The 23,659-nt window shown below is 39.1% G+C and overlaps 5 protein-coding genes across 5 annotated transcripts; 4 read left to right on the plus strand and 1 right to left on the minus strand.

Annotated features, from left to right (window-relative positions):
* Nucleotides 1-4,722: 4,722 nt before the first annotated feature.
* Nucleotides 4,723-9,137, minus strand: LOC108891000 (prefoldin subunit 3). Its single transcript, XM_018688104.2, has 6 exons — nucleotides 9,004-9,137; nucleotides 7,697-7,821; nucleotides 7,370-7,436; nucleotides 6,785-6,883; nucleotides 6,225-6,363; nucleotides 4,723-5,693 (listed from the first exon to the last, which is right to left on the minus strand). Exons 1-6 carry the CDS (start codon nucleotides 9,082-9,084, stop codon nucleotides 5,617-5,619), a joined length of 588 nt encoding a protein of 195 aa, XP_018543620.1. The 5' UTR covers nucleotides 9,085-9,137; the 3' UTR covers nucleotides 4,723-5,616.
* Nucleotides 9,138-11,246: 2,109 nt separating this feature from the next.
* LOC108891004 (complement C1q tumor necrosis factor-related protein 1-like) lies at nucleotides 11,247-12,838 on the plus strand. Its single transcript, XM_018688108.2, has 3 exons — nucleotides 11,247-11,439; nucleotides 11,748-11,876; nucleotides 12,402-12,838. Exons 1-3 carry the CDS (start codon nucleotides 11,364-11,366, stop codon nucleotides 12,680-12,682), a joined length of 486 nt encoding a protein of 161 aa, XP_018543624.1. The 5' UTR covers nucleotides 11,247-11,363; the 3' UTR covers nucleotides 12,683-12,838.
* A 1,520-nt stretch (nucleotides 12,839-14,358) lies between these two features.
* On the plus strand, nucleotides 14,359-15,427 carry LOC108891003 (complement C1q tumor necrosis factor-related protein 3-like). The gene is made up of 3 exons (XM_018688107.2): nucleotides 14,359-14,485; nucleotides 14,601-14,729; nucleotides 14,997-15,427. Exons 1-3 carry the CDS (start codon nucleotides 14,422-14,424, stop codon nucleotides 15,305-15,307), a joined length of 504 nt encoding a protein of 167 aa, XP_018543623.1. The 5' UTR covers nucleotides 14,359-14,421; the 3' UTR covers nucleotides 15,308-15,427.
* Nucleotides 15,428-16,407: 980 nt separating this feature from the next.
* On the plus strand, nucleotides 16,408-17,361 carry LOC108891007 (complement C1q-like protein 4). Its single transcript, XM_018688110.2, has 3 exons — nucleotides 16,408-16,571; nucleotides 16,788-16,916; nucleotides 17,003-17,361. Exons 1-3 carry the CDS (start codon nucleotides 16,508-16,510, stop codon nucleotides 17,278-17,280), a joined length of 471 nt encoding a protein of 156 aa, XP_018543626.1. The 5' UTR covers nucleotides 16,408-16,507; the 3' UTR covers nucleotides 17,281-17,361.
* Nucleotides 17,362-19,554: 2,193 nt separating this feature from the next.
* LOC108891002 (complement C1q-like protein 2) lies at nucleotides 19,555-21,913 on the plus strand. The gene is made up of 4 exons (XM_018688106.2): nucleotides 19,555-19,671; nucleotides 20,870-20,994; nucleotides 21,252-21,380; nucleotides 21,495-21,913. The coding sequence occupies exons 2-4, from the start codon at nucleotides 20,886-20,888 to the stop codon at nucleotides 21,773-21,775; spliced, it is 519 nt and encodes a 172-aa protein (XP_018543622.1). The 5' UTR covers nucleotides 19,555-19,671; nucleotides 20,870-20,885; the 3' UTR covers nucleotides 21,776-21,913.
* Nucleotides 21,914-23,659: the final 1,746 nt, after the last annotated feature.

Genomic DNA, 23,659 nt, shown 5'->3' on the forward strand with positions numbered 1-23,659 from the left:
GCTAGCTAGCAGTCTTTTCACTAAGCTGTGCTAACCAGTTGCATTGCTCGTCTAGGTGTATAAATGAACATATTTCCAACTCCCTTAAAATGCGCATTTAATTTATTGTTAGATTATTATTCCAAACTGGGTGGTAGACTATGAATATGTGCAGCAGGGTCAATCAGACTCATCTGCTGGTTGTTTAACACCAGTAATCTACTACATATTCTTATGAAATCAACATTTTACAAATATATGAATCTGTTAACCCTGACATAACAGTATATTTTGGCTGTATTTGCTATAATTCAATAAATAAGTGTCATTCAGACATTGAGAATGAACAGAATGACTGTTGTAGCAGTTAAATGTACCTTAAATTACCAGCCATAATTACCTGGATGGCTTGGTCTGCATCTAAAAATTTATTTTAAGTGTTTTCTCCTCCCTCTCTCAATATAAAGAAATTATTTGTCTGATTGAGATACAACTGGAAATGAAGGAAAAGATGTGATTTTTATTGAGGACTTTTTAAAAACCCTATGATCACACACAGATTATTTATTTTTAAGATGTACTCATCCAATAGTCATTACAGTCATCTGTAGAGCAGCAAGGAATACTGTAAGTGCTTCATTTGCTCACACTGTATGCCTTCTTTTCACATTTCCAAAGAGTTTTGTGTGTGTCATTTTATTTTTACATGAATGTATCTGTAGGGGAAGAGGTGAGATTTTACACTCAGTTGTCGTATAAGAAATGTGTGAATTAGAAAACATTTCCAGTAAAGCAGCACACCCTTTTTCACCTCAAAAGCTTTGCTGATGAGACTTGATAGGAAATTATTCTAATGATAGTCCATTTCCACAGCTATACATGCTGCATTATTCTTTACTGAAGTGAGTGAAATGCTGTTGCTAGACAGAAAAGATCGATCTGGCAAAAATTCTCATAGGAATTAAAAAGTTCTCCCTGATGCCTTTTGTGTTTTTGATGGTTATGTTTTTATCCTGCAACAGCTTATATTTTGTTCCTCTGACTTGCTGTATCATCAGTGGTGCTTTCTACTGAGGCACTTTTACATGTTCCCAAGTGGCTGTCATGGAGTAGACAGTTCAGAAGTGTTAAAGTCTGTGTGGGTTGGTGTGGATGCAGTCTCCAGTGTGTGCAGCTCCTCCTTATGGGCTGCAAAGACTTCTTCTCCAGATGTCAGCCAGCTGGTAGATCTGCTGAACTGAACAGCGTCTATGTTCTTTCAACATAAAGCTTGTCACATCTAACTAATTTCAAAATGTTGCCAAAGATTGGAGGAGTTTTAAAAATGTTGGCAGTTTATTGTTAAAAAGAACATATCTTCTTGTCACAAAACCTAAAAGGATAGATTTTGAAAGTAAAATAGCTAAATCAGTCCTAAACCTGATAATAGTAAATGGACAGGACTGGGTCACCATTCAGCTGATTCCAGTAAAACACAATTCAATCAGTGTGTGAAATAAGCAGCCAGCAATTAAACACTGAAGATGTCCTGCTTTCCTAGAAGCCCAATCAGTTGCTAATGGTCTGGAAGTGGCTGTTAATGTTTTTGACCTCACTTGACACTGCAGACTGTGAGTAAAGCAAATTTGTTTCTTCCCTGGACTCTAGGAAGTTACGACATTACTGAACTTGGAGGCAGCATTTTTGGCTGAATATGCTGTCCACTTTGTCAAGTCTGTCCCTTTTTTTGATCTGAGGCTTGGCTTGGTGCAAATAAAGACATGAACATTCAGAGTTGCTGACAAAGTCACCTCAGGACCCATGAAGGAATCAAGGAAGGGCACTTTGAAGGGAACTGTTGGTATGATGGAAAGTAAGTTTCATGTTTGACAGCAAAGCAATCAGCTTTTTGGCCCATGTCCAGAGAAACGTACAGGGTGATTTACTGGCACTGAGCACTGTTCTCTGCCAGTATCCTTGGCAGTGTTTGGTTTCACTAAGGCTGCTTTCGCACAGAATACATAACACTGCTGGACTCGCTTCCACTGTCAGTAAAGTGGTTGCTATCAGTACAGCTGCAACCACAGACAGGCAGAAAATAGGTTTCTGTTGCAATACAACTTTATACTCAAAGGAATAGTTCAGCATTTTGAGAACTACACTTATTCGCTGTACTGCACTTTTACTCGCTCTTATCTCACTTGCTAAATCTGTGTAAAAACCAAAATGTGATAATGTATATTATTATGCTAAGCTAAGTTAACCAGCTGTAGTTGTATAGCTACTGTGCAGATTACCCCGTTTGTACCTCAAATGTACTAGCGTTAGCTTTACATTTGTATCACAGAGCAAAACATGCATTCCTCTGAAAGACAATTACCCAGTCATGTTTGAAAAAGAAGTTTAAAAAGACTTTCTGCAGTTCTGAAGGTGTTATAATGTTATGCTGCATGATAAGGAGATTTTTAACCCATTATCTTAACTGCAACTCGTGCATGTTTTCTATCCAGGTAACCACCAGCATCTTTGTTCACTTTAGGAAACACAACTGACTAAAAATAGAAATGGGCTAAAAATTGGTTTTATCATTCAGTGGATGGAAGCTTTTCAGGCTTCTGGTAACATGTTCAGAACAGTGGTAAGTCTTGTTAAAAAGACACTAAGAGGTAATTATCTTTCATAGAAATGCATGCTTTGCTCTGTGACTCAAATATAACGCTAATGCTAATACAGGAGATGTATAGACTGGGGCTAATATGGACAGCAAGTATGAAACTACAGCCAGTTTACTTTGCTTAGTTTGGCATAAATATTGAAAATAAGGGTAAACAGCGAGCCTGGTTGTATCTAAAGTTGATGAAATCCCCATTAGCACCTGTAAAACTCACAGATGAGAGATAACGCCCTGTAAAAGCACAGCGTATTGTTTTTACACTTTGGTTTTGTACGGATGAAACAAATGAACATGTTATTTAATGAGTTTTAAGTAGATTTAGTCACATTTGGACAGTGCCAGGCTAGCTATTTCCAGTATTTGTGTTATGCTAAGCTAACCAGCTACTGCATGTTGCTTCATACGCACAAACAAGAGAGTGGTATTGATTTTTTCTAACTAGCGACAAGAAAACAATAAGCAAATTGTTGAAAATGTTGGCATATTCTTTTAAATTCTACCTTTTTTTTTGTATCTGTAATGGATGGTGATTTAACCTATCCACCTACCGCCAAAATTTGGAGGTAAAATGGTGGATATGTGTCAGCCCTGTATTCAAAAGCATGTATCTGTTGGGTGATGACTATTTCCTGCCCTCAGTGTGTCCCTTCATCCCAGAGGAACCGTGGTACAACAACAACAATCTTTCACTTGTTCTTTTCAACCCTGTTGAGCTGTACAGTATACTGTATATCACCATCTTTAATCCTGCTGGGTTAAAGCAGACAGTCTCTCTTCCTCTGCTCTAGTTATCTATCAATGAACTGTACTAAAAAAATAAAATGTGACTGGAAAATAAACATATTCTCACTGCTATTTATTACATAAGATGGTTGCTCTTTTGGTCTTAGGTTGCTTACACATTAATGCATCAGTATTAACAATCTATTATCATGTAAAATAATCTGTCACAGAGCATGCAGCACACCAGTATGTGCAGGATCTCTGCCCACACTTGCAGCGCTGCAACATCAGCTGTCAGAAGCCTACAGAGCCACACAGTGGCTCAGTGGTGATACTGCAGCCCTCAGCAACACAGTCACGGTCACATGAACCTGATAATTGTTGCTGTGTGGAGTTTCTCCGTGTCGGTGTGAGTTTGTTTCGGTGTCCTCCCACACTCCCAATTTGGACAATAAAATGTTTTAACTGTATTATAACATTTGACAAATTCCTTCTGAAATTAGAGTTATAAGGCAGACAATGTGGATTAGTTGACCATGGCACAAATACAGAAATAAATACATACAAGTCAAGACACAGAAAACATTATTTATTTATTGACCATTAATCTACTTATTTATATTTTTTGGATTAGCTCGATTACAGTAATTATTTATTTCTTGAGTCTTGTAAGGACACTTGTTTGTAAAAAAACAACCATTTGACTGTTTTATACTTTATTTAATCAAATAATTGTTCAATCATATTTTCTATAAACATTGTTAATTGTCTAAATGTTGTTTCAAAGCCTATCATGAATAAAATTCTGGTGGAAAAATAATAAATATTGTATTGTGGTCATAGCTAAAGGTGGCAACACCACCACTTTTTCACCATCTGAAGTGAAACCACAGATAGAGTTATGACAAAACCCAGAAATGGTGTGAGGACCAGAGTTTATCTGCTGTAGCTGGTGATGTGCAGTGTTCGTGCTTTGACTGAGGGTTTATTTGATAGCTGCTGTTTACCCTTGTTCTTAAAATTTGCGGTCAGTTTTATGAGGTGACAATATTTATACTGCAGGCTCAGAAGAATTTCTAAACGTTACGGTAATTCCCGTTGTTATTTCCAGACAGACATGAATGAATGAAGTGCTTTATAATTATTTCCTTGACATTTGTGGTCCGTCAAACTGTACATCTTCAAACTGCAGCCATGTAAATTGATGTTATGCAATTATGTGCTGTTCAAAAGGAATGAAGGGACTTCTTTGTGTCCACAATTGACAGTTGTGTTCCTTTTGCTCTGTATAACTCTCTCCAAACATCTTTTCTACCTTGTCTATGAGAAGTTCTCATCAGAAAATAAACAACACACAGAGAACCAGGTCAAGGTCTCGTCTCTTTGCCCAAATGTTCTTCTTTTACTTCATTCATTGTTTAATGAGTACAGTGAGAGACAAATAAATACAGACAGAGCAGCGGCAAAAAGGAGAGGAGGTGAAAGAGGAGCGTAAGGAGAGGAAGAGATGGGCAAGTGTGGAAAGTCAAAGGACGGAGGAGGACGACAGTGAATCCTTCCGAACTCCTAAAAGTCCTGAAGTGAAAACCAGAGCCACAAGGCAGAGCTAGTTTTATTCTGTATTCTTCTTCTGTTGTAGATCTTTGCCATCCTACAAGCCTGATTCTACGGAGTTTAATGGCAACTGTGTTTTTACAATAACTCAAGTAAAAGTCCCACATGTGAACGTTGTTGTAGGCTGAGAAAAAAAGCCAGAAGTGTCAGGTCTGTAAGGAGGAGGAAGACTGCAGGTAGGAAAAGACGATGCAAGAGAACCCTCACTCATAATCTGCCGGAAAATAACAGGAACATACTGAAATCATTAAAAAGAATACAAAATTGCCTTGTTGCCTTTGTTTTTTTTGTTAGTTTTTACTTGAAAAAATACTTTAAAAAGTAACAAATCAACAGAAAACAGTAGTGGTGGAAGTCTTGAGCTTGACTGGATAGAAGACATATTTAAAATCCAACAAAAAATCGTGATGTGCACTTGATTTAACCGGCTTTACGTATGGCACCCGCACACCAAGTCTCCAAAACAATCTCAGAGTTAAATCAAGCGCACCACAACTTTTGGAAATATTTCAAACATGCCCTCTATCTGTCGAGCACTAGGTCGAACATATACATGACTTAGGAGACGGGGGTCTGTTTTTTTTTCTTCTTTTGACTAAAGAGAGGATAGTTAGCAGAAGGAGGATGTGGACACTGTCTCTTCGATATTAAGACTTGTCTGCTGATTTGAGGAGGTTTTCTTTGCTCCTTCTCTTGACGTCCCAGTTGTAGACTCGTGCCATGTCTGAGGAGAGCGGTGAGTTAAGGAACAACAACAGCTGGTCATACCAAGGGCAGCATTTCAATTTTATATTGTACTTAAGTTGGAAATGTATTTGAAGGTTCCAGTTTTTGTTGGAGTTCTGTCTGTTCCTGTTTGAATTGTGACTCTGGACTTAATTTTTTTGACCAGTTATGTTATTAAAGTGATTAAAAGATGAAAAACTAGATTCTTAAATATAAGGTCACATCTTTTTCTACATGAAATAGTTGAAATGAGTTTTTCTTTACTGCCCTGAGCGAAATAGAAACAGTAATTCTAGCTTCAATCCTACGTGATTCCAGAGGATTCAGATTTGATAACTGAGCTCTGTTCCTGTGTTTCAAGAAAACAGCCACCAGATGTCGCCATTTCTGACTTATCAAATGCTCCAAAACTGTGAACCATTTTCAACTTCGCTGCCTCATAACGATTCCGTGCTTCTGAAAGGTTTGTTTCACCATGTTTTCTGTAACACGAGCCCAACCTGACTGGGTTTACACAGTGGAAGGATACTGACTTCGATGGTGGTGAACTGGTCTCGCAGGAAATCCAGATCCTCCACGAGTGTCTCTAGGTTACGAGATGCTGTGGACAGGTTCTTCTCTAGGAGAGCTTGGGCTTCGTCAATGTCGTACTCTAACATGACGTTGGCCTTTGTGGGGAAAAATGTTGGAGGGGTGGCGTGGGATGAAGTGATATGAAGAGAACTTAAGTACTGCAGCAACAGGACATATACATGACTGGTATAAAAACTGGAAAGTTTAACATGTCCGGGAAATTTTTTTTCTCCCCAAAATGAGGTCAAGACGACAACAAACCTGTTCTGTTCCTTAAGTAACAGTAACTTTTTAACTTCTTGTTTTACTATTTTATCTGTCTGTATCTTGCTCTGAGGCATAGTTTTAAGATTGTTTTAATTTCATCATCTTAAGTGAGATCCGATCACAAGTGTTCACTCGTGCCGCATGTTAATGTTCGGTGTGAACTGACACACTTAGAGCTGTCCACCTGTGATCAGATCACCCGAGACGCATGTTAACACCAGGTACCAACAGAGCTGAAGCTTTACTTACCCCTAACCATAGGCAGACTTTGTCAGTGGGCGGCACTGAGGCCTTGCAGTAAACATTGTCAGCCAATAGGAAGTGTGTCTCCATGGGCTCTGTGGTTTCCTGGGGAAACAAAAAAGTGTAGCAAACTTTGTCAAAACGCCTCTATTATCAAATTTTCAATCACAATACAGTTATAGGTTTTATACTTTCTGACTCACCTACAGAGGAACTTAAATATTAACTTATACTAAATATTTAAGATCAACAGATAATAACTTTATATTGTGATGTGCTCTATAATATATAAATAAATAAAAAAATAAATGTGGATGTGCTCGGGTTGAAATTATAAGTTCTGTTAAACAGTTAGCTTGTACACCTTCAGTTTATGTACTCAGCCATGGGAATAATTCCTTCTGTGGACAAACCTACAAATGAATGAATATTTGTATTTTCGTGGTCATTTTTATAATTCAGACACACGTATGCCCACTGCAAAATTACACTCATGTCACACAAGTTTAGTACAAGGCAGCTTTACAGATTAACAGATTACAGCCCATTTCTCACAACATCTCAAAGAAAGTCCACAAAAACCTCACACACCTTCTTCTTCTGCATGTGTCGTAGGATTTCTAGCGTCTGTGTGATTTGTGGGATCTGGTTTTTCAACCTAAAGAAGAGAGAAATTACAAGATTTAGTCAAGGCAGGAAAGATAAGTAAGGTTTTATTGTTATGTCGCTGAGTGGATTGTGGATGTTATTATGGAGTGTGTGTTTGGTGTGTGTACAGAAGGAAATTCTCTAGGAAAAAGGAAACGTGACAAAACGCAGAATTATAACTAATAACTAACAGTAATTATAAAAGCCCTATTTGCGCCATAATGTGGGCTGTGAAAACTGTCATCATGTGTCCAGTAGTGTGTGTGTTACCTGAGTTTCTTCTGAGACAGGTTGAGCTCCATGTATTTATATTTCTGGTACTGTTCATCCAGCCTCCTCAGCGCTGCATCTGCCGTCTCGTTGCCGGGCTGCTTCATAAAAGAGTCGACATCCTCCTGAAAAATCCAGCAGAGGAGAAAACAAAGAGTGAGCCAAGACACTAGACGGCACAGAATTTATTGAGGGCGATAAATTGGCAAATATGCATTCAACACTCAATATTTCCAAAGGATCCCTCAAATTGGCTTTTAAAGAATTATGACCAAAGGATCCCAAAGGAAGTTTCAGTGCTCCATGTTACAGCAGCTGCTTTACATAAATCACTAAAAGAATGGTAGACAACAAAACAGTGCAATAAAAAGCGAAATTATACATAAATAGACAAAGTATAAAACTAAATTTAAATCTTAAGAAAAAGCAGAAGCTAAAGCCAGACACATGGCAATACTAATGTAGATATTAATGCTTCTGCCATATATTATAGATATTAGAAAATTAAATATTGCCACATTTTTTAACATGTTTTGGATGATTAATGGATAAAAATAAAAAGAAGATTAATAGCTAATGAAATTAATTATCAGCTGCAGTCTTGAACTGAGCCGAATCTCTGCTTAAAAACGTTTTTAAACGTCCCTATGGGCTGTGGGCAATTACAGCAGGCATCTTGTATTATTAATAAAGAAAAGAGCTGGAATCCATACAGAGTTTCAGCCATAAATACGATAATTACATGAGTTTTTGAGCTCTTTGTCAACTAGGAAGAGACCTGACAACCAACATGTGCTTGTTTAAATGTTTGTATTTATTCGCTTTAGGTGTAAACCCCAGTCTGTACTCACTACCTTATAAATCATGTGATTAATTATGTATTCAGAGCTATTCTGTGTCTTTTACAGTTGTTTTAATTCGATAAAATGAATGGAGGAGGAGCTGGAAGGCAGCTAACGCTACTTTAAACGTCTCTAAGAGATGCCGGAGCAAAGCAGCTGCTAGCTAATGTGTAGCGAGATTAAAATACGTTAAAAATTACGAAATATGTTGAAGTAAGAGGCAGGTGGTGCACCGACTGTCTGTAATGTCCATAGATGGAGATGAGCAGCCGCCCAGCCCACACACACACACACACACACACACACACACACACACACACACACACATATAGACCAGGATTAACTGTTAGCTCGCAGCTAGCATGACGCGCCCACACACCGGCTACAGCCACAAAAGCTGCGTTTTCAGATGCCTAATCCCGCCGTGGACATGCGACACGGTGAGAGGTGTCGGGGTTTACGCACCACAAACGCCGCTTCAGGGATCCCGAGGTGCTTTTTCTTTGTCGCCTGAACGGCATTGCTGTTGTCTATGGTCGCTGCCATCTTGGAGAGAGGCTGCCGCTTCCTTCCTCACGCTCAAGACCGAGCGTGTGAAAAGGAGGGCGGAGGCTCTGCTGCCACCTAGCGGCCACAGGCTGCAACTGCGCCCACTACTGCTGCTGTTACAGGCAGATCATCAGATATCTGCTTATTGCATCTAGTTTTTAATTGATTTTAATTGATTTAAATTGTATTCCAGTGTGTAAATACTGTAAATAAATAAAATATGTGTGTGTGTGTGTGTGTGTGTGTGCTGTATACATACATTGCACAAGATGTTGAAATGATTGCATGTGCACAATGTCTCAAGAGACATTAAGAAACAATGACAAGTAATCATAATCATCATAATAAACATTGCATAATAACCATAATTCACAATGCACGAGTGTTGGTGAATTTTAAATTTTGAAGATATTGCTCAATATTTTCTCTCGTTCCTCTTTTTTCTTCCTCTGACCTCATTTCTTTATAGTTCAGCTGAAGTCACCAGCGCATTAACAGTACAGGAGTAGAGTAACCACATACAAAAAAAAAAAAGGTCAAAATTACAGGTACCAAATAACATCCATATGAATGCCAGCAGAACATTGTATTGTACAGTGACGACTGATGTTTTTCAAACAAGTACTGATCTGAAACTTCTGTGTGTGCAACCCTTAACAGATATGTGGTATAGATAATGGATGGATGAATGGATAAGAAAAACTGAAAACTGTACAGTCTAGACCTGCTGTGCCTTGAGATGACTTTTGTTGTGATTCGGCTCTATATAAATAAAATTGAATTGAACTGAATTGAACTGAAAATGATTGTGCTTTTTTTGTCTGTGGGCTGATGCACAAGATGCTCCTATTTGAAGGATGAAGAAATGCTTGATGAACTAATAGGTGAGAAAATATAAATGCTGCTGCACTTAAATTTCAAGAGGAATACCATACACTCAAAAAACTTGGATAAAAACTGTCACAAGCTTCTTTGTTAAGCAGACTATGGAGAATATGGATTGCATTGGTAAAATGCTGAGAGAAAATGCAGCTCTGTCTTGAACTCTAAAACTCTTGAACTCTAAAACAGTTATCATCCTTATCATCATCATCATCATCACTGTCACTGTCCAACTGGTTCTTGCCGCATATTGTCCATATTATGCAATACTGCGCACGCATCAGTGATGTTGCAAGCCTTGTGTGTACAGTGCAGCACCTCCTCATGAAGAACATGGAGTCTTCTCTTCCACTGTCATTTCAATTACACCACTTGTTAACTTATGGGTCCTATAAACAAGAGAAAAAAGAGTATTATTTCATGCCACGAAGTCTCCATAAATGCATGTAAGCGGGCATCAATCATTGCTCTTGGGGATACACCTGGATTCAGAGATCTTGGGTTTAAAGTCATTGTCCTGTTAAAAGGTGAACTTCAACCTTCATCAGTCTTCCAGTCCTTGCCAACGAATAACACCCCCACATCCTGACCACCATGCTTCACCATTGGGATGGTACTGGGCAGGTGATGAGGGGTGTCCCGATTCCTCCAGACAGGACACTTAGAATTGTGGCCATACAATTCAATCTTGGTTTCATCAGACCAGTGAATCTTGTTTCTCAGAATCCTGCGAGTTCTTTAGGTGCTCCAAAAGGTCTCTCATTTCTCTGCCATCAAGCCCACATTGGTGGAGTATTTCAGGACACAGGACCGCTGGAACTGTGCCAGAGTGATCATCAAGTTCTTGGTCACCCCTTTTACCAAGGCCCTTCTTCCCCAATCAGCTCAGATCAGCCAGGCGGCCCTGCATGTTCTTGGGAGCCTTCGATGCAGCAGATATTTTTTGTATCTTAGTTCTGCAAGCAGGTCTGTATATATTCTCTGAGGAATATTTTATTGGGAACACCATACTGATATTGGTTAGGGTCTCCCCTTGCTTTCAAAATAGCCACAACTCTTCACAACATACATTGCACAAGATTCTGCATTTCTCAAACACTGAATGAAGATGATATGATATATGATATAAGATGATTTGCTTGAGTGTATGAGGGAGTGAATGTTTTGTAACATCAAACCAGCTGGTGCAATCACACAGGCAAAGTTTGTATTTTCCATATATTCTCTATAATTGGTTAAGAGTGGCACATGACAACACATTGTCATCGATCAAACGATATAAAAGCAGCCGCAGCGATCCTACAAGTTGCAGTTTTGGGGACAGAGCGAAGACAAGCGAAAAACAACCTGCCTGGCATCCCAAGGCCAACAACACAGGTGATCAACCAACAAAGATGGAAGAAAAACTGGCAGCTCTTGAAACCAGGCTGAAGGCCAGCGAACAAAAGATTGAGGAACTGAAGATTAGAGGTAGAATGAAACTTTCTCATTAATGACATAAATTAAGAATGTATTGAAGAACAACTTTATGGTTGGTGTCCTCAGTTAATTAATGTGTAGGAAAATGATGTGGAAAATGGATTTGAAGAAGAAAAAGAGATAATACAAATGAATGACCAATGTAAACTAAGGACACCCAACACTGTCGTACTCCACTTCTCAGTGATTTAAAGTCTGCCATCACATACAGTATATGGCAGAACTAAAACTAGTAGGGATCAGTCTGATACTGACAAAAAAATAGAATAGAAATTCTTTGGATCTTTTGTTTTACACAGAGAAAACCATTGTGGCATTCAGCGCATCAGCAGAATATGGTGGTGCCCATGGACCCTTTGACGCAGACACAACTCTGGTTTACAATACCCCAATTGCAAACTTTAGTGATGCCTACAATAAATTTACAGGTAAATACATCATATACAGCCACACCCACAATCACCCATGTTGATTGTTTGGTTTGAGTATTGTTGAGATATTTTACATACAGGCTTAATGAATATACTGTAGGTGCATAAGTTGTATTAGTAAGGCATTTTACCAGTTGGTATTGAAGTATTTGAGTCCAATGCAGCTTTAAAGAAGCATGATCAGAGCTTTTTGCAACAGACTTTAAATTTCTTAAAGTTTTACAGAAATGCATTGGATCTGTTGTCAACTCTATTCTGGTAAACAATAAATTTCTTATTATGGAAAAAGTGGATATTTTTCCATTTAGTACTATTTTTTAAGTATATTCAAATGATATATATCCATTTTATTCAGATTAATGTTTGATTGTCTCTTTGTGGACAACAGATCAGTTCTTTCTGGACCACTATGTTCAATGTTGTGATAAAAACTGGAGTATTTTAATTTGATGTACTCATTCTTAAACAGGTACATCTCCCCAGAAGCCCATCAGTCTAACAAATATCTTCTTGTTTCCACAGGTGTGTTTGTTGCACCTGTTGCAGGCGTTTACCACTTCGTCATCTTCTTCCAGGCTGGAGGACAATATGCAGCAAACCTGACTCTGTTCAAGAACGGAGAGCCAGTCGTTATGACAACCGATGAAGCAGCCAGCTATGACAGTGCCGACACTGGAGGAAATGCAGCGGTCCTGGAGCTGAAGAAAGGGGACCAGCTGTATGTGCGCATGGCTAAAGGCAGCCATGTTTTGGCAGCAACCCAGCACACCACCTTCAGTGGTTTTCTGATCCGTCAAATGTGAAAAGTGATGACACCAGAAAAATGATTCCAGCAGCCTGAGATCAGTGATGTAACCACAATTAAATTAAATTATTAAGTTATCATAAATTAAGTTGAAACAGGTGGCTGTTGCTGTCATATTACTGTGTTCAGCCAAAATAAATCATCACCAGTCAAATGAGTCGTGCCTGTTTTGTTTATTGTTTCATGTCATGAAATTGACAAGAAATATGAAAATTTGATGGCCCTGTTACGCCAGTTTTGTACATAAGATATTACAAATTCTAACAGGTAATTTAACTCAAGCTGAGCTGAATGATCAGATAACACAATACAGTAATGTGAGTTACTGAGGAACAAATCAGGAATGACCTGATTATTAATTCATTGTTAATGAGTTCTTCCTGAAGCTTCCAAACTCTCTTGTTAAATCACTCATGGTGGGATGTGGGCAGACTGTTTGTCTTTACTCTGTTTCCAAAACTGTGAACTTTAGGAATCCTGCACCTGCTTTTATGTTGTTTGATCAGTGACAATGTTTCAACACATGCCACCCTCAGGCAACTACACAGAGTCTAAATATACTGACTTGTTCACTTGTTCATTTGTTTGGTTTCACAAGGCATTGAATAACACGTTTTGATTGTCAGATATTTGGAAATGGGAGTGGAACCTGACATGGTCTTCTGCTGGTCCATCTCCCACAAAATTGGATGTGTTGTTCATGTATGTATGATGCTTTTTTGCTCACCACAGCTGTAAAGAGTGGCTATCTGAGTTACTGGAGCTTTTGAACAACTCCAACTTTGAAAGATATGACGCATATTACTTAAGGTTGAGTTTCACCTGAACTAAATTTTTTTTTGTTCTTTTTTTTACTGACTAAGAACTCCCTCTTGTCAAAGATGTGGCTCAGTGCCAAGTGAAACTTCTGTAACCTGTTTGTGCAGCCCCAAATTTTCATGATAAATTTGCTCAGGGTGTGTATTTACAGTAAGGAGGGCTGCTGGAGTTCCAGTATGTCCCTCCCTATTACACCTCTGGCTCATGTTTTTATTTTTTCTTCAGTTTCTAGTCAAATATTTGGGAATGGGAGTGGAGCCTGACATAGTCTTCTGCTATTGTAGCCCATCTGCCACAAAGTTGGACATGTTGTTCATGTTCATGCTTTTTTGCTCACCATAGCTGAAAAGAGTGGTTATCTGAGTTACTGGAGCCTTTCTGTCAGCTACACCAGTCTGACCATTCTCTGACCTCTCTCATAAGCCATTTCCATTCATAGAACTACAGCACATTGGATGTTTGTTGATTTTCTAGAGACTCTGGAGACCTTTGTGCACGAAAATCCCTGTAGATGAGCAGTTTCAGAAATATTCACACCAACCCTCTTGGCGTCAACAATCATGCCACAGTCAACATCACTGAGATCACATTTTCTCTGGATTCTGATGTTTGATGTTAATGTTAGTGTTTCTTAACAAATATTGAGAACCACTGCAAAAACAAATTTGAAAGACTGTTAGTGAATTTTACAAAACATATTGCTCAATGCCTTGTGAAAACAAACAAGTGAACAAGTTGGTACATTTTCCCATCAGCACCAATTCTCTGTCATTGGTTAAGGCTGGCATGTGACAACATATTGTCACCAATCAAACACCATAAAAGCAGGTACAGAAATCTTGCAGGTCACATCTTTGGAGACGGAGCAAAGACAAAAAACAGCCTGCCTACCACCCCACGAGTGATCAACCAACAGAAATGGCATGCTGGGAAGACAGACTGCAGGCCTGCGAACAGAAGATTGCAGACCTGATGGAAAAAGGTAGAATTAAAATTAACCTTAATAAATAAATATCAGTTCAGTAAGCAATTCAACCTACAAATTAAGCTATAAGTTACGCAGAATAGAAATGTTTTGGATGTTTTGTTTTACGCAGAGAAAACCATCGTGGCATTCAGTGCAGCGGCTGAATACGGTGGAGCCTACGGACCCTTCAACAAAGAAACAGTTTTGGTCTACAATAAACTGTTTGCAAACGTCGGTAATGCCTACTGTAACTCTACAGGTAAATACATCATATGCAGCCACAGCCATATCCACTCATGTTGATTGTGTGGTTTTAGTATTGTTGAGACATTTAATAAATATACTGTAGCTGTGCATGTTTGAAGTTTTACCTGTTGCAGTTCCAGACCAATAAAAAATAGGTAAACTCTCAAACAAGATTCACTAAACTAAAACTGTAGTATTTTAATTTGGTGTCCTCATTCTGAAAATGCATACATCCCCCCAGAAACCCATTGGTTTACTGAAAATCTTCTTCTTTCCACAGGTGTGTTTGCTGCACCTGTTGCAGGTGTTTATTGTTTTATTTTCTCCTACCACGCTGGAGGACATGAGATAGCAAAGCTGACACTGATCAAGAATGGTGACTCGGTTGTAATGACATCCGATCACAAAACCGGTGCTGACGGGGCTGATAATGGAGGAAATGCAGCAGTCCTGGAGCTGAAGAGGGGGGACCAGGTGTATGTTCGCATGGCTGCGTGTTCTCATGTTTGGGCAGCAGGCTGCCATGTCACCTTCAGTGGTTTTCTGGTCAGTCAAAGCCCAGCAGAGCATTGCAATGTATGTGAGAATTGAGAGAAATGATTCTAAAAACCTGAGATCAGCGATGCATCTTTACTGAAATTAAATTCAGGTTGAAGCAGGTGGTTGTTGCTGTCATATTACTGTGTTCAGCCAAAATAAACCAACACATGAGTCAAATGAGCCTTGATTGTTTTGTTTAAACAAGAAAATCTAATGATTCACAGGAAATGTTCAGTAACATCCAGATGAATGTCAGGACCCAAAGTTACCTAGCAGAACATGGTATTGTATTGAGATGATCAATGTTCTTCAAGCAAGCAAAGCACTGCACTGAAATTTAAAGGGGTATAAACGAGTCCGAAAATGATTTAAATATACAACTTCTTTGCCTGCAATTTCTGCAGACAATTAGGATTACAAATACTTATTTTTATTTAGGAGTAATTTTCCTAGCAGACCTCTTGAATTCATAAAATGCAGATGAAAATGCATAAATTGCAAGAGGAAAATTATACACACACACAAAAAAAAAACAAAAAAAAAAACAAAACAATAAAAGCTGTGACAAGCTTTTATTGTTGCAGCCCTCTTGAACTCATCATCCTTATTAATGTCATCATTGTCACTGTCCAGCTGGATTATATTGTGTAATACTGCACACACAGCAATGATGTTGCAAACAAAAAAAAGGTCAGCAGTGCAGTTACAGTGTAGGAGTGGACCAATACTTTGGCATGTGGACTGGAGGAGGAGGGGATCAAACCACCAACCTTCTGGTTGGTGGGCGAACGCTATACCTCCTGGGCCATAGCTGCAACACAACACAACACAACACCAGTGAGTATGGGGAGAAGAGAGGGAAAGGACCTGCTGTGATGTGCACCTGGATGCCACATCAACCAGAAGCTTCCTGAGGTTTCACTTACTCAAACAATAAGCTACACCAGTGATCATCAGCTGATCACAACCAGCCCACCCCTCCTTGCTTATTTACATAGTGTTTCTTAAAAAGAATTAAGAAACACTGTATTACTGGAAAAAGGAAAAGATGCATGGGTGTTGGTGAATTTTATAAAACGTATTGCTCACTGCCTTGTGAAACCAGACAAGTGAACCATATGACAACACATTGTCATTGCTCAAACAATATAAAAGCAGCTGCAGGGATCCTACAGATCACAGCTTTGGAGACGGAGCAGAGACAGAAACCAGTCAGCCCACCATCCCACCACCAGTGACCAACCAACAGAGATGGCGTGTTTGGAAGCCAGACTGAAGGCCTGCGAAGAGAAGATTGCAGACCTGATGGGAAAAGGTAAAATAAAACTTCTCAGTAATGACTTTAATGAAGAATGTATTTAAGAGCAACTTTAGTTTTGATGTTGCCAGTTAATTGACATGACATATAGAGACAACTATTCACACTCCCACACTCCACAACCAACAAGTTTCTCTGTAAGCAGTTGGGTACTGTGATTAAATACACAAGTTAAACAGAATAAAACTGCTTTGAATGTTTTGTTTTACACAGAGAAAACCATGGTGGCATTCAGTGCAGCAGCAGAATACGGTGGTGCCTATGGCCCCTTCGATGGAGACACCACTCTGGTTTACAACGCCTTGATTGCAAACACTGGTGATGCCTACAGTGCATCTACAGGTAAATACATCACGTGCAGCCACACCTACAATCAGCCACCAAATTGCGTACATCACCAGAAACCCATGAATATCTTGTTTCCACAGGTGTCTTTACTGCACCTGTTGAAGGTGTTTATTGTTTTATCTTCTCCTACCATGCTGGAGGACACAAATTTGCACACCTAGCACTGCTTAAGAACGGCGAGGCGGTTATTAGGACGTCTGATCATGCATCCGCCGACACAGCTGATAATGGAGGAAATGCAGCAGTCCTGGAGCTGAAGACAGGGGACCAGGTGAATGTTCTCCTGGCTGCAGGCTCTCATGTTTGGGCATCAAGTCACCACACCACCTTCAGTGGGTTTCTGATCCATCAAATGTGAGAATTGATGACTCCAGGTTGAAACAGGTGGCTATTGCTGTGATATTACTGTGTTCAACTAAAATAAATCATCTCAACGTGAGTCTGATGAGCCTTGACTGTTTTGTTTACTGTCTCATTTGTGACCCAAAGAAGTTATCAACTATTATTACCAACAATAACAACAAAAAGGAGCAAGCAACATCAAAAACAAGCTTCAGTCTAGGAACGTGATAAACTTGGGAGTGACAAAGTTCCCAGCTTGAAAATACAGTTTACAACGTCAACAACAAGCTTACTGGAAGCCAAAAGAATTACATTTCGCCAGCATTTGAAGTACTGTAAAAGCTGTTCTAAAGTGTCTAACCAGTCATGTGACCGGTCTTTGCCCTGTTCTGCTTCCTGACTCATATGTGGAACAAGACTTAAGAGTCAAGTCTTTCATTCTGCAACGTAACGCACACAACCAGTCAGATCAGGGAGACGGACATGTGGATGGTCACAGGTTGCTCCTACCACAGCATGAAAATCCCTCTCTGCAGTAGGTTACAGAGCAGTCTAACATTATCGTCTTTACACTGTGATCAGTTAGTGACTTAATCCTCATAAAAAATAAACTTACGACACTTTACAACATCAATATCTTCACAGGTATAACAAAACTAAAATGTATTCATTACAATAGAGAAGATCTGTCGTTTAACTGTTTCCTAAATGTCCTCATCTACTCATTTAGATGTTTTACAAGTGAATATCTACCATTATATAAATGATCCTCTGCTGCCAGAGTCAGGAATGTAACAGTAATAACAGGAAAACTGGCCGTTAAGAGTCAAAGGGTGCCAGAGCCTATCCCAGCTATCACTGGGCGAGAGACGGAGTACACCCTGTACGGATTACCAGTCCATCATAGTGCCAACAGACATAGACAAACAACTATTCACTCCTATGGTCACCAATTAACTTAATGCATTAGATGGTGGGAGGAAGTCGGAGTACCTAGAGAGAACCCATGCAGGCACAGGGAGAACATTGGAAAGTCCACATAGAAAAGCCCCTCTAAGGTTCTAAGACTTGCTTTGGATCATTGTTCTGCCTCTTTTCTTTTTCAGTTTCTTGCCTGACTGCAGATTTCCCTGCTTTTCAGTGCAACACAACCCCAAAGATTCAGGCTTCACAGTTATAACAGCGTCTGACAAACCCCAACCTGTTATTTTGTTATTGATTTATTTCTTATCTTGTGTCATGACCTCAGCATTTCAAAGTCTTTTGATGATGACAAAGTAGACTCTGTTCTGCATCTCTTAATCAAGCAGCAATAATATACTGTAAAAACATAACTGTATCGCAATTTGATCCAGGATCAAACAACAGAGATTGTGATATGGTTGGAGATATGAATGTTGGTTTTGTCTCTCATGCAGGTGAATTGTTGTTTGATGATAATCTGATGGGATCATCTCGTCCTGGCATTTAAAACAAAAGAACTCTCACTAAAGCAGAAGAAGAGATGTAACCTGTACCACTGACACACAAACAATACTGTTTGGTGTTTTTGCAACTACTTGTTTTCTGCAATTATACTCACTTCAGTGCTTCAGTAGAAACCCAGATTCATCAGACCGGGCTTCGTTTTCCAGCTGTCCAGTTTTGGTCAGGATGTGTCTACTATCCATCCTGTACTGGAAATCACTGACAGCTCACACATGAGCTGGGGGTCAGTCTAAAAATGGCAGGTATCTGAACGTCTGTGGCTTGGCTAAAGATGTGATTCTCTCAAAGTTTGCTCAGGATCTGATTATCACATCCCTGGAATAAATTCTATATTACTATACATTCTATACAGTACACAGTATGTTGTTATTTACACATGTCAAAAGACTCCATGTGCTGGGCGGTATGTCTGAAATCAATATCACAATATTATTAACAATATTTCATGCAATAATTTATGCACAATAACATAAAATAATCCAATTGTTCTGCATTACAGTGATATGTTCCACTGTCATCCATCACAGCAGACATAACACAGATAACACAAAAAACCTAAAACTATGCCAGTTTGAATGAACTTGGAATCATTTATTTGAACGGTAAAACAATAACATTATATCCATTTCATTACAAAACTCATTGCCAAAAAGTCATTGCCAAACCCTATAGTGAACTATTTACCGACAGTATGTCTGAATGACTCTTGACTGAAGTTTACTGACTCTACAATGAGAAGGCAGTGAAATTAGTTCAGAATAAAGGGATATGGGCTTTTCATTTATACTTACAACACAAACCACATTTATTTAGTTTGCGCCCACCTCCTGCTCCTCCTCCTCCTCGTGCTTGATGCCAACAAGCAGCTCCTCGCACTGACAGAGCTGCTCTTGTCACTGAAGTTGGAGCTCGTTTTGAGGTAAGAGCTGTTTGTTTGATTTAATTTGCTTCCCCTTGTTCTTTGCACCAGATCAGCAGTAAGGAATCCTACCTCCGCAGCTCCTGTTGTAACCTTCCACACGGGACAAGTCATTAATGGAAGCACCAACATTAACATGTGTGAAACTTTACCTTCCTGCATGGGAAGGTTTGGAGTCCTGCTGCTTTTAATACTTATACACTCATAACAAAAGAGGAATAAAACAGTTTCCTGAAACTGAATACATTTACAATGCAAAAGTGTTTTTTTGCTTGCAACCAAGTGAACTCTTTGGCTGTGATAGAAAAAAATAGTCAAGGTCAGATCTTTCTTGCATCACAGTTCCCAGAAATTTACTCAGGTCACAGGGATCTCTGCCAGCGCAGTAGAAGCTGTCCTGATACCAGGTGTTATACACAGTAGTAGGCTGGGAATTGTTAATGTGTTGCCCTGGGTAAAGCCTGGAAGAAGACGAACATGTGGCTTAAAGGACTTTAATTTTTGTGATAACTTGTCTTAGCAAGAAAAGAACAGGTCTTACAAGGCTTACGAGGCTCGTTATTGTTCATGTGTCACCACTAAGCCATCACAGTGTGAGAGTGGACCAGAGTGCACAACACCATTTAACCTCCACACATTTCTCCAAATCCCAAACTGCAAAAAACGGTAAAGCACTGAAGGCTGGAGTCAAATTTCCTGTTTACTTACTTGTTGATCAGATAGTTTGATCAGACACAAGGTTCACTGGAGAAGAAGCACACCAGAAAGTGAAGGAAGAGCAGTCATTGACAATTGCTGGTGGGCGCAGGGAATGGGCAAAGACTGGCTTCAGCAATGAAACAGGAAATGGGACACAGGGAGGAGTTGCTTCCAGATCTCGGTCTGTCCCATTTTGAGTGAACTCAACTGTTCAACTGAAAATCCTGGGACATCAATAGTTTTAGAAATATTCAGACCAGCCATATTAACGATAACTGAAGCTCCTGACCTGCATCTGCAGGATTTTATGCACTGCACTGCTGCCACACGATAACTGCATGAATATGTGGACAGGTGTATCTATGTTTCATTGGACTGTTTGTGAATTTCATATGATACTGAATTCTCCCACCACAACAGATTATCTGGATATTTAAGAAGGGCATTTGGCAACAATCAAACAACATAAAAGCAGCTTTAACAATTCTACATATCACAGTTTTGGAGCCGGCACAATGACAAGCACAATACTAGATCAACTAAGACAGATGGAAGCAAAACTGGCAACTTTGGAAACCAAGCTGAAGGCCAGTGAGGAAAAGATTGAGGACCAGAAGACAAAAGGTAAAATGAAATGAAAAATATATCAAGAAGCAACTTTAATTCTGGTCAAATTCATTGATTTTTCTGACCAAATGTCCAACACCAAAGATATTCAATTTACAATGACATAAGGCAAAGACAAGCAGCGTGTCCAGCATCTGTGAAGCTGCCCGTGTGTCATGTAAACTAGTGTTTAAATTCAGTAAGAAATTCAAACTGCAAGTTGCTTCATAAGTAATCTGAGAACAGAAATGCTTTGAATATTTTGTTTTATATAGAGAAACCCAAGGTGGCATTCAGTGTAGCAGCAGACGAGGGTGGAAACTATGGACCTTTTGATGCTGACAAGACTATGAGGTACAACAAAAAGATCACAAACATCGGCGATGCCTACAATATGTCTACAGGTAAATAGATAATTCAGCCACACTCGTGATAACAGCTCAGTTCTTTCTGAACCACCATGTTTTGTGTTGTTATAAAAACTGGAGTATTTTAATTTGATGTACTTGTTTCCACAGGTGTGTTTGAGGCACCTGTTGATGGTGTTTATTATTTCATCTTCTTCTTCCGTGCTGAAGGAAAACACCCATCAGGGCTGATACTGTGTAAGAACGACAACCCCGTTATAATGTCAGATGACGGCCAGGCCAGCTATGACCCAGCTGATACTGGAGGAAATGCAACAGTCCTAGAGCTAAAGAAAGGGGACGAGGTGCACATGCGTCTGCCTAAAGGCAACCATGTTTGGGCGTCAGAGCGCCACACCACCTTCAGTGGTTTTCTGGTCAGTCAGAATTGATGACTCTAGAAAAATTATTCTAAAAGCCTGAGATCAATGATGCATCTACTTTGAAATTAAAATTCAGTTTGAAACAACTGGCTGTTGACGTCATATTACTGTGGTGAACTAAAATAAATCATCACAACATTTGTTAAATGAGTCTTGACTGTTTCATTTACTGTTTCGTGTCATGAATTTGACAAGAAATATGAAAATCTACTGGTTCACAGAGGACCAACCCTTTGGTTTTGGACACTCCACGAGCTTTCAGTTAAACTTTACAGTGCAGTACAAAGAAATGTGAGATGTTACAGAAGAACAAATCAGGAGATAATCAGACCTGATAATCAATAAATTGTTAATGAGTAGTTCCTGAGTGACTCTTAACTTTTAAGGCCTTAAAAATGAAGTTACACTTTTCACCTTTCCCAAAATGGTCCCTTTCATAAAAGTGTAATAAAAATTCTATATATAAATATTGTTTTTCACTTTCACCACATCAACTTCAGACCTGACCATAGATACAAAGTTATTTTTTTAAATTATTTTTAGTCATAGTATTATGTCAGGATTACAGTATATTAAAAATATGTGGTTATAATGGAAGTCAATGGGACCAAATCTGTCCCAAGGATAAAGAGTGTAGGCATATATGCAAATCCTATTCTATACAACTTGCAATAGAGGGGATCATGGAATTTTAAAAATAATAATAAAAAACAAATCCTGGCCAAGTTTCATACAATTAGCCTTAAAACTGACTGATATGTTGAGAACCAAAAAAAATCAAATAAGCTGAAAGTACACGTTTGGTAGCCCAAGGTGCCTCATTCATTCCTCATTACTTAGTTATTAGTCACTCTCGCTGCACCTCCAAGTAAAGTAACACATCATCCTGAGTAGTTACAGAGTAGTTCCTCATTCATGATTATCCGACCATTACCTTCCCTTTCTGTGCTCCCTAAAGCAAAGTATCTGTAAAGTAAGTACCTGGGAAGTCATAATTAGTTCTTAATGACAAACCAGACACAGCAGGATGCTCTAAAACTATTTACGCTTTTATCCAAATGGACTTACATGTGTATTTAACCATCATACCTAGACCAATTACAAATTAATATATTCTATAGATCTGATTGATCTGTGTGGAAAGACGACAGTCCAAACACAAACTGCTAAAAATAAATTGGGAAGAATGAAAACAGAAAGAAAAATCAATAGCAATACTTGCCTGTGATTTCTGTGGACAATTAGACTTATAAATGTTTATGTTTCTACATGAGTGATATAGAGGAATAGATAGAGGAATATTATACACTGAGACAAAACCCAATAAAAGCTGTCACAAGCTTTAAAGTTTAAAGACACACAGTGACATCTTCATGGCTAAAATAATGGCTGGTAAAGTCCTGAGAAAATGCAGCCCTCTTGAACTCTGCAGTGGTCATCATCCTTATTAATGTCATCATTGTCACTGTCCAGCTGGATTATATTGTGTAATACTGCACACACAGCAATGATGTTGCAAACCTTTAAAGTTCAGTTGAGGTCAGCAGTGCAGTTACAGTGTAGGAGTGGATCAAACCACAAACAAAAAATATTTCTTCAGCAGGAATACTGTACTCATAATGTTAAATGAATGTTATACTGGAGCCCACTCAGTCACTGAGGTTTGCAAGGTCTTTGGCATGAGAAGGAAGGAACAAATGAAGCCGTACACCTTCACTTCATACATCACTGAAGAGGAAAGAGTGCAGAGCAGAAGAAAAGGTCGACTCAGTTCCTCAATGGCTGGTGGGTAAAGGACTCCAGTCCTTGATGTGCACCTGGATGCCACATCCACCAGAAACCTCTCGAGATTTTGCACAGAATAATAAATCAGAATGTGCTTTGTCAAAACAA

The sequence above is a fragment of the Lates calcarifer genome, unplaced genomic scaffold, assembly GCF_001640805.2.
Source record: "Lates calcarifer isolate ASB-BC8 unplaced genomic scaffold, TLL_Latcal_v3 _unitig_1851_quiver_1419, whole genome shotgun sequence".
Classification (NCBI taxonomy): domain Eukaryota; kingdom Metazoa; phylum Chordata; class Actinopteri; family Centropomidae; genus Lates; species Lates calcarifer.